The sequence below is a fragment of the Engraulis encrasicolus genome, chromosome 4 (assembly GCF_034702125.1).
Source record: "Engraulis encrasicolus isolate BLACKSEA-1 chromosome 4, IST_EnEncr_1.0, whole genome shotgun sequence".
In the NCBI taxonomy this organism is placed as follows: Eukaryota; Metazoa; Chordata; class Actinopteri; order Clupeiformes; family Engraulidae; genus Engraulis; species Engraulis encrasicolus.
In genome coordinates, this window is record NC_085860.1 from 6,848,629 (window position 1) to 6,858,628 (window position 10,000).

At 46.0% G+C, this 10,000-nt stretch overlaps 1 protein-coding gene across 1 annotated transcript in view; it reads left to right on the forward strand.

Annotated features, from left to right (window-relative positions):
- The window catches only part of trim44 (tripartite motif containing 44), a 98,669-nt gene that overhangs the window by 18,846 nt on the left and 69,823 nt on the right, over positions 1 to 10,000 (forward strand). Inside the window, exon 5 of the mRNA XM_063195981.1 lies at positions 6,300 to 6,884. Coding sequence (XP_063052051.1) covers positions 6,300 to 6,884 — 585 coding nt within the window. The remainder of the gene's footprint in view (positions 1 to 6,299; positions 6,885 to 10,000) is intronic.

Here is a 10,000-nt window from a genome sequence, read left to right on the forward strand (position 1 = left end):
GTCCCTCTTTACAAACACACACACTTTCTCTCTGTCAGACGGGGCCCGTGCCGAGGTCAGTCTGAGAGGAGACTCACGAGTACGCACGAGTGTCTGTGTGTGTGCGTGTGGGTGTGTGTGTTAACGAGGATGAGGGTCGGCTACCCAGGTTGGTACTCTGTAGACAGAGTGTGCACCTTTATTTGAAAGTCTTGGTCTCCCATATTGAGACGTGTTTTTTATTCAATGAAAGTACATAGACACACGGCTTGTGTATGTGTTACCTAGGGTTGTCGCAGTTAGCACTTTTTATTACAGCAGTAAAAACAAGCAAGACATTAGCACGGTCTCTCTCTCTCTCTCTCTCTCTCTCTCTCTCTCTCTCTCCCCCCCCCTCTCTCCGGTATTTCTTACCCTTTGCAGACGCTCAGACCCATCTGTCGTCTGGCCCTTTAGGTAGCAGGCCATTCTTCAGACATACTCGTTCTTATTCCAAGGACCACAAACTTTGATGGGGCATGAATTCGCATTTGTGTTACCAAGGACCGCTACCATTGGGACAGCCTGCGAATAGTTATAGCTCCAAATCTCAATGCGCTGGCATACCTCTTTTATTTGGTTCAAAGCCTAAATGTGCCCAAATGTGCGGCGCGCTACTCTACTGCACTACCATTCATTACAGTAAGGTCCCCCTGGTAATGTCTTCTTACATGCCTGATTCCTTGTTCTGCACATTGGTAGTACTTTAGGTTTTATGATGATATGCTTCGATTCAAATGTGGGGGTGGGGGTGATGACGATAATAAGGTCGTGACCGCGGTACATCACTCATCGTCATCACTGTCATCCTCTTCCTCATCATGCCCACCTAATGTTGTCAGCGTCAGAGTTCATGAGCCATGAAAAATATATGTGGTTGAATGATATGATGGGTGAGTTGAATGATTGGCCCGATTTAGCAAGGCCGCAAGAAGTGTTGAAATACAGACAAATTCGAGTCACGCCGGCTCAGCAATGGATTGCCTTTCAGTTGTTCCCTTGTCACCCTTGTCCCATCGATCGGTGTTATGAACTGCACCACGGAGAACAATATAGTGATTTGCTTTGTAATGGAAGATGACATTTGCGTCTCTCATAAAGTTAAAATCTAGTTGATCATTTAAGTGAAGGGCAATCTTTGAGGTGGGAAAATGCTTACACAGTCACTCCATAGCTGACTTTGAAATGCTACAGCATAGGCAGTTTCCAATCTATAGTGGTAATTGATTTCCTTACCATTAAAAAAGTCAAATTCACATGGCCAGTGGACCGTCCCCTTTTAACAGAGGACAATGATGGGCAATGTAATATACGGGTGGGGTGAGTGGGTGGTGATGGTGGTGGGACTGGTGGGACTGATGATGGGTGGAGAGTGTAGCTGTCTGACTGTGTTATAACGTTTGTAAGCCATCCTTGTGTGTGTGTGTGTGTGTGCGTGTGTGTGTGCGCGCGCGCATGTGTGGCAATACATTGTACACTCTATCACACACACACGCACACCCTAACACTCTAAGCCGGGGACTTGTCACAGTCGGTGGCTGCTTGCCGAGGCAGCATAGTCAAATGAGTCATAGCTAAAGAGCCTCTGCCGGAGGGAATGGATTAAAGCAGCAGAAATTCTGTTAGCGGCGAGCGCAACGGCCCCTGAAAGCCAAACAGATGGCACGCGAGCTGTGTCTGTGGCTGTGTCTGTGGCTGCAGTGGTGGTGGTGGTGGCAGTAGCAATGGTGGCTGTAATAACATAAAGGCCTGTACATGGCGGATCAAACTAATCAGTTGTCCCGGGCACAGGGAGAGAGATGGGTGGGGCAAGGTTTGGGTCCTCTTTACATTGTATGTATTGGGTAGGGGGGGCCCTTTCACATAACTTTGTCCATGTCCGGCCAAAGCTGTCAGTGACTATTATAGGAGTTCTGTTCTAATACGGAACTACTGAGGTGTCACTGACATGGATGGTGGTGGCTTGGCTGACCCGCTAGATGTTACTTAAAATTTTGCTGTGCTACTCGGACTGACTTACTGTGATCTAAAGCAAGGCTGTAAACGGTCTTCTCCATTTATTCCATATGACTCCAATACAGCAGGTTAGGCGCAGTAGTCACAAGCCAGGGATTGGCGTAGCGCCTTACCGCATAGCGGTCAAAACCCTTTGCACTTCCTGGTAGGACACCTAACATACAGCTTCTGCCTACTTATATACCTGACAAATTGCTAAATAACATGTTCTGCCCAGTGAAGAAACAATAAGTCCCACTCAAAAAGAAGCCATACATTTTGGCTCCTACAGAGGCCTTAGAATGAAGTCATGGGAGTGTCTTCAATATGCCTCCAAACAGCCAAGAAGACCTTTGTCGATTGCTGCATTGGCAGCAGAAATACAGTAGTCTTGTATTTCAGACTTTACGATGTGAGTGTGTTGCAAAGAGAGCGGAGGCTTTATGCATAGGATGTGTTCTGCCTTCACGATGCCTGGCTGATAGGAGGGAAGTGATCCAAACGTGGATTTCAAACAGATGGCACAGAGAGCTGTAATGGTGGCAGTAGCAGTGGCGGCTGTGAGCGATAGTGTAGTGCAGTCAGTGGTGATCCTACGACGACCGGCGCCCTGACTCCCAACCCCGGCCCCGCCCCCTACAAGAAAAGATGCGAAATCAGCGAAAAATGCTTATAACTGCTGAATAAAAAAATGAATAACATGCTATAGCATGCAATAGTGTGCAATAATGTGGTAATAGCACAGAAAATAGCATGTTAATAGCGCTAGTTTTCGGGATGTCGATTTTTAGCCCAGTTGGCCCGCCCCCAGGACTACCCCTGACTGCAATGGGCTGTGCATGGGGTGTACATTACATAGTTAGTGTTGTGGTAGCAGAGGCGTCATTATCGGCGGCGGAGAATAGTGTCTCATGAGAGTCTTCATTATGCATGGCTGATGGACGGAAAGAATCCAAACAGATGGCCCGAGAGCCCGGACAGTGGCAGCAGTGGTGCCTGTGCTACCAGAGAGAGTAGAGAGAGAGAGGTTCCATTGGCCCATTGTTTCCGGGTTCTATTATTGCAAGAGGGAGGGGGGGGGGGTATCCCCCTTTAGGCAGACCTATGCAGACCTAAGGACTGTTCTATTCAATGCTAGGAGCATTATGACACGCCCCTTTAAGCAGACCGGAACCTGTTCATGTTAGGTGCCCATAGCAACCTATTACAATGGCATATCTCTATATACTTAAAGAATCTCTGGTGCTACTGTAGTGTGACTGCCTGTACTGCGCATGGCATCAGCGGCCCTATAGGATGGGGTCTTGAGAGGCTCGTCGTTATGCCTGCCTGATAAGGTGGAAAGAATTCAAACAGATGGCACAAGATCTGTTGTGATAGTGGCAGTAGCAAAAGCAGTGGCGGTTGCGGTGGTGGCTAGCCTGATTATCATCGCCTTTTAAATCTCTTCAAGACTTGGTCTGACCAAGAGCATAACAATGAACATTTCCCAAACGGCATGATTGTTTGCTTCCCGACACAGTGGGAGGAGTTCACGTTTTTTTTCCGAAGTTCAGAAACGATGTTTGTACTGCTCCTGGCCTGACTAGAAGTAACGCTGAAGGTGTTGCGTCTCTAGTAGGAGGGCGTGGGCTGACTAGATGGTGACGGCACGGCTCTGCTAGTGCAGGGTAGAGCTATGTACTATACATGGAGTTGCGTTGCGTTGGAATATTCTATAGGATGGGGTCTCGAGAGGGTCTTCATTATGTCTAGCCGATAGGAGGGAAAGAATCCAATTAGGCACCAGTGTCAGAGGCAGCAGCAGCAGCAGCGGCAGCACTAGCAGCACAGAGATAAATGTGACAGCTCTCCGCCGCCTAGATCTTGCTCCCTCTTTAACTGGCGCTCCTCTCGCTGCTCATTCCTTGCCTTTGCTTAATTCACTTTCTCTTGATGTCTCGCGCTCTCGTTCTCGAACACACACACACACACACACACACACACACACACACACACACACACACACACACACACACACACACACACACACACACACACACACACCTTCTGTACTCCCTCTTTTAACCCCTCACTCTTGCTTATTTTTTCTTTTTTTTCTGTTTCTCTTACCCTTGCTCTGTTGCTTTCTCTTCACATTACTCCACTATTCTTTTTCTTCTTTTCTTTTTCTGTCTCCCTTTCTTTTGTGTCTCTTTCCATTCCTCTCTCTCTCTCTGTCTCTCTCTGTCTCTCTCTCTCTCTCTCTCTCTCTCTCTCTCTCTCTCTCGTGTCTCTCTGCATCTCTATTTCTTCATTGTACGTGTTTTCAACATCTCGTCTTTCTCCATCTCTCTATATTTTGCGCTCTCCCCCCCTTCTCTTTCGCTCTCTCACTCTCACTACCTCTTCTTTCCTCCCCTTCATCTCTCCTCCTTTCTTTGGCTTTGCCCTCGCTCCCCCATGCATATGGAGCCATATTCCCTCCCTCTTCCTCCTCCTCCTCCTCCTCTCGTCGTCTGCTCTGCCCTCTCTCTGTAATGTGGATCCCTTGAAGCCTCCTCCTGCTCTGCTGTGCATTGCTCTCCTGTGCTTTTCTATTCCGACTGTGAAATTTTTGATTACATATTTTGATTACATATTTCTCTCTCTCTCTCTCTCTCTCTCTCTCTCTCTCTCTTCTTCTCTCTCTCTCTCTCTCTCTCTCTCTCTCTCTCTCTCTCTCTCTCTCTCTCTCTCTCTCTCTCTCTCTCTCCTATCTCACAACTTGTTTTATTGTATGTGCCTTCTGAATCTCTCAATCTCTTCCCCCTTCTGAGAGATTCAGGATTCTCAGTTTTCTGTATACCATCTTCCAATCTCATTTCAGGGACCATATAGGCTTACACACACACACACACACACATACACACACACACACACTCACACACATACACACACACACACACTCACACATATAAACACACACACACACACACACACACACACACACACACACACACACACACACACACACACACACACACACACACACACACACACACACACACACACACACACACACACACACACACACACACACACACACACACACACACACACACCTTGGGCTTATTACATCTGATCAATAGTTCTTTCTCTTTTAATGTTTCATCCATATTTCCATTTTCTTCTCTCCATCCCGCTGCTATTCTCTCCCCTCTCCCTCACCCCATCCTTCTTTCTATTTTCTCACCTCCCCTCCCTTTCCCTCCTTCTCTCTATCCATCCCTGCCTCTCTCCCTCTTTCCAACGGTCCGTCCATCTCTCTCTCACATGGACATGATAGAAAAATTCACCAGGTGAAACCGTTTATTTAGTATTAAAGTGTCAACAAAGGACTTAATATTGATGGACGTCGATTAGGGCTTGGCGATATGGAAAAAAACCTATATCACGATATGGATTAATTTATATCACGATAACGATATATCCACGATATAGCACAATTATGTATGTTTTCAGTTATTCTCTTCATTTTCTTGTGTCGCAAAACCACTTTTCTTTAAAATGAATCTTTTTATTGTTATTTTTAGTTATATGAACTTAGAGCGTGTATAGTGACAACATGAAATGTAATTCAATTATATTAAATTGTATAAGATTCATAAAATGAATTTATCACGATATAAACGATAGAGGAGAAAGGGCACGATATACACTTTTCTATCGCAATAACGATATATAGTGTCATATTGCCCAGCCCTAATGTCGATGAGTTCTATATGAATCCCTATCTTTTACTTTTCTGGTTTATAGGTTCTTTCCTTTCATTTTTTTACATTCATGTCCATTTAATCTCTCACTCTCTCAGATGGAGAAGGATGGGTAGGGGTATGATGTGAATCTCTGTTTTTGTGCTTTCACATTTCTGCTATATAATTAGTTCCTTTGTCACATTTTTCACATCCATATTTCCTTTATCTTTGGACAAGAACAAGCTGGAGCACTTCATGTACCAGCAGTTTGATGAGCTGCACCAGCTGTTTTTCACCAATTGTTTTTGACTGTTTTTGCTTAAGTTGTTCTTTTCTCACATTTTTTAACAGTCATACTTCCATTTTCTCCCATCTATCCCTCCCTACCCTCTGCCCCTTGAAATGGACTAAGATGAGCCAGAATGCTAAGTGAACCAGTAGTTTGACGAGCTGCACTGGCTGTTTTTGACCAATTGTTCTTTCACTGTTTTGCTCAATATGTTAGTTTTTTTGTCATGTTTTTATTCATATATAAATTTGTTCATATGTAAACGTTCTCCCTCCCTCTAGATGGACAAGGACGAGCTGGAGCGCTACGTGAACCAGCAGTTTGACGAGCTGCACCGGCTGGTGCGTCTGGAGGAGCGGCGCACGCTGCACCTGGTGGACCTGAAGGAGGCCTTCCTGACGGCCCAGGCCGGCGAGATGATCGCCGAGATCAACGTCAACACCGAGCGGCTGCAGGAGGAGGTGGACAGCATCACGCAGCAGCTGGGAGAGCTGGAGAAGATCTCTCCGTCGGCTCCAGCACCACCAGCAGCAGCAGCTGCAGCAGCAGCATCAGGACCAGTGGAGGAGCTGCTGGGAGGAGGAGATGATGCTGGAGCTGGAGCTCTGGGGCCAGTGTTGGCTGGACTTGGTGGACATGGAGCGTTGGCTGGACCTCATGAAGGCCAAGCGGCAGCGGCAGGGGCAGGAGCAGGGGGCGTTGATGGTGGTGCCGCTGGGGTGAATGCTCCTGGGCGTTTGGGAGTTGCAGTTGGAGGAGGACCGGGGGGTTTGGTGGCGGCGGTGGCTGAGGTGGAGGCTGCAGTGGCTGCGTTGGCAGCGCCCGCGAGGGTGAATCCCTTCTTGGCACAAGGCCCCAGACCGCCGGTAAGCAACGGTTTTACGCATGCATACACGAGCACACACACACACACACACACACACACACACACACACACACACACACACACACACACACACACACACACACACACACACACACACACACACACACACACACACACACACACACACACACACACACACACACACACACACACAAACACCATCGCGTCAGCGTTAGTCAAGTCTATCATCAACATAATGTTTCTGTATTCTATTTAAAACAGAAAAATACAAGAGAAAAATCAATCAGATGTCCCAATCACCGTTTTCTTGCTGACACAATGCACATTACAGTAAACAGTGAAATTGCAGGTATAATAGCCAGCGACTAGCTGCCCTACCACCAAACACGCACGCCTGATCCTTCATCAGCTTGCCCTAGACTGGCGCAGTCCAAGCGTATCATCCCCTTACAGATCACTGGGGTGGCTGAAAGAGTGTTATCATCGATATATCACCCGCATTTGCCCTGAAATGACTCATTTAAACCATCCGCACCCTTTGAGGATAATTTATTAACCTCTAAGATGTTGAATAGGACTGCTTTACGCTGATTTTGCAACCAATTATTTCTCCCAAGCCCGGCCGATAACAGTCTTGCTTACGCTACCATTTAAAAAGTGAAACATCTGAGGAAAAGCAGGATCAATCTTACTGCTTTACGCAGCCAATTTGCTAATCTAAGAACAATGCGATCACGAGATTGCATTTGTATTGGTTGAAAGAACTTGTGCATTCAAGGGGGAATATCCTGTCAACATAGTAATGGATTATAAAGGGGTGAAAGCAAGTGAGAAGTTAGTTTCTCGAAATCACAAATCACTCGCCTACAAAATCCGAGTCTATTTTATGTTGGAGAGATACACAGACACAGACACCGACACGCATGAACACACGCACACACACACACATACACACACACACACACACACACACACACACACACACACACACACACACACACACACACGCACACACAAATATATTCCCTTCAATCATTCAACTTGCTGTGGACTCCTCTCACCCAAAGTGACCAACAGCTCAGGAGTGCATTTCTGGAAAACGTAGCTGCTAACTTTGTTAGCTACTTTGCTGGTTGAAACGCAATTTCCCATTGGCAACTACCGAAGTTGCTAACTGCTAACAACTACGCTTTCCAGAAATGCACCCCAGTACAGTATCAGTAGCAGTATCTCCTACTTGATGAATCAGGCCGTGTGGAGTATATGAATGTATGGATGAATAGTTTTGGACAGCAGTGGGCTTGTTTTCCTTGCACCTCAGTACTAGCTGTCTGGACGGAGATGGAGGACCAATCCCAAATCCTTGTGTACTGTAGTGTGTAACACAGCTGCGTGTGTGTCTGTGTGCGTGTGCGTGTGCGTGTGCGTGCGTGCGTGCGAGCGTACGTGCGTGCGTGCGTGCAAGCGAGCGAGGGAGAGAGAGAGAGAGAGAGAGAGAGAGAGTAAAATGGGCTTTAAGTGAGGAGGTCCTTGCAGTGCTCAAAGCAGGAGGTCAGGGTAATTTAGTGTTCCTTCAGGAAATAGCGCAAGTGGCCTCCGAGGACTTCTGGCAATGGTCCCATCTCCTCCTATTTACTTCGGCAAAGGCACAACACACACACACACACACACACACACACACACACACACACACACACACACACACACACACACACACACACACACACACACACACACACACACACACACACACACACACACACACACACACACACACACACACACACAGTCACAGTCACATACACGCACGCACGCACGCACGCACGCACGCACACACAGAAACACCCCCCACCCATCCCTATCTACAGTTCCAGGAAAAAGTTTGTACACCCTTTGAAATTTCTTACATTTCTGTCAGAATTGATCATAAAACATGGTCTGATCTTCCCGGAAATCTCAAGAAGGAACAATCAGAGTCTGCTTTAATTAATTCCACCCAAACATTTACATGTTATCATATTTTTATTGGTCATAAGGCCATAACATTCACAGGAGAGCAGGGCATAAGTAAGTACACCCTTGCATTAAGTAGGTTTTAACCCTCAGTTAGTTGCAATATCATCAACCAGACTTGTCCTGTAGTTGCAGATCAGATTAACAAAACAATCTGTTTGTATCATGTCTCCCTCTTCTTTAGAGAACTGCCTCTCGTCAGCAAGGTTTGTGGGATGTCTGGAGTGTATAGCTTTCTTGACTTCATGTCATATAATCTCAATTGTTTTTTGTCAGGGCTTTGACTGGGCTATTTCAGAATGTGTATTTCATTATTATGAAGCCATTCTAAAGTCGATTTGCTTCTAAAGTATGGGTTGTTGTCACATTTCAGGACCCATACTCTTGTGTGCTTCAACTGTGTGACAGACTTCCTCACATTTTTCTGTAAAATATCACAATAAACTTGAGTTCATTGTTCCGCTGATAATAGCAAACTGTCAAGGGCCTGAGGCAGCAAGGTAGCCGCATATAATGATGCTCCTGCCACCATACTCAGAAGAGGAGATGTAACCAAGAATAGCTAAAAATGGGATTCATCTTGCCAATATAAAATTAATGGGGTTTCTGGCCAAAAAAATATTGCTGCACCTTTGAGGTTTGCGAAAAAGCATTTTTATGCTTCAGAGAATTACTGCAAAATATTCTGTAGATCAACATTGAAACCAAAGTTGAATTGTTCAGGGGAACACACAATGTCATGTTTGGAGGAGAACTGGAGAACCACACCTTCACCAAAACATCATCTCCACCTTTGAGTATGGTGGCGGGAGCATCATTATATGCAGCTACCTTGCTGCCTCAGGCCCTTTTCAGTTTGCTATTATCAGTGGAACAATGAACTCAGAAGTTTATTGAGATATTTTACAGAAAAAAAGTGAGGTAGTCTGTCACACAGTTGAAGCACACAAGAGGATGGGTGCTGAAATGTGACAACAACCCATACTTTAGAAGCAAATCGACTTTAGAATGGCTTCATAATAATGAAATACACATTCTGGAATAGCCCAGTCAAAGCCCTGACAAAAAACAATTGAGATTATATGGCATGAAGTCAAGAAAGCTATGCACTCCAGACATCCC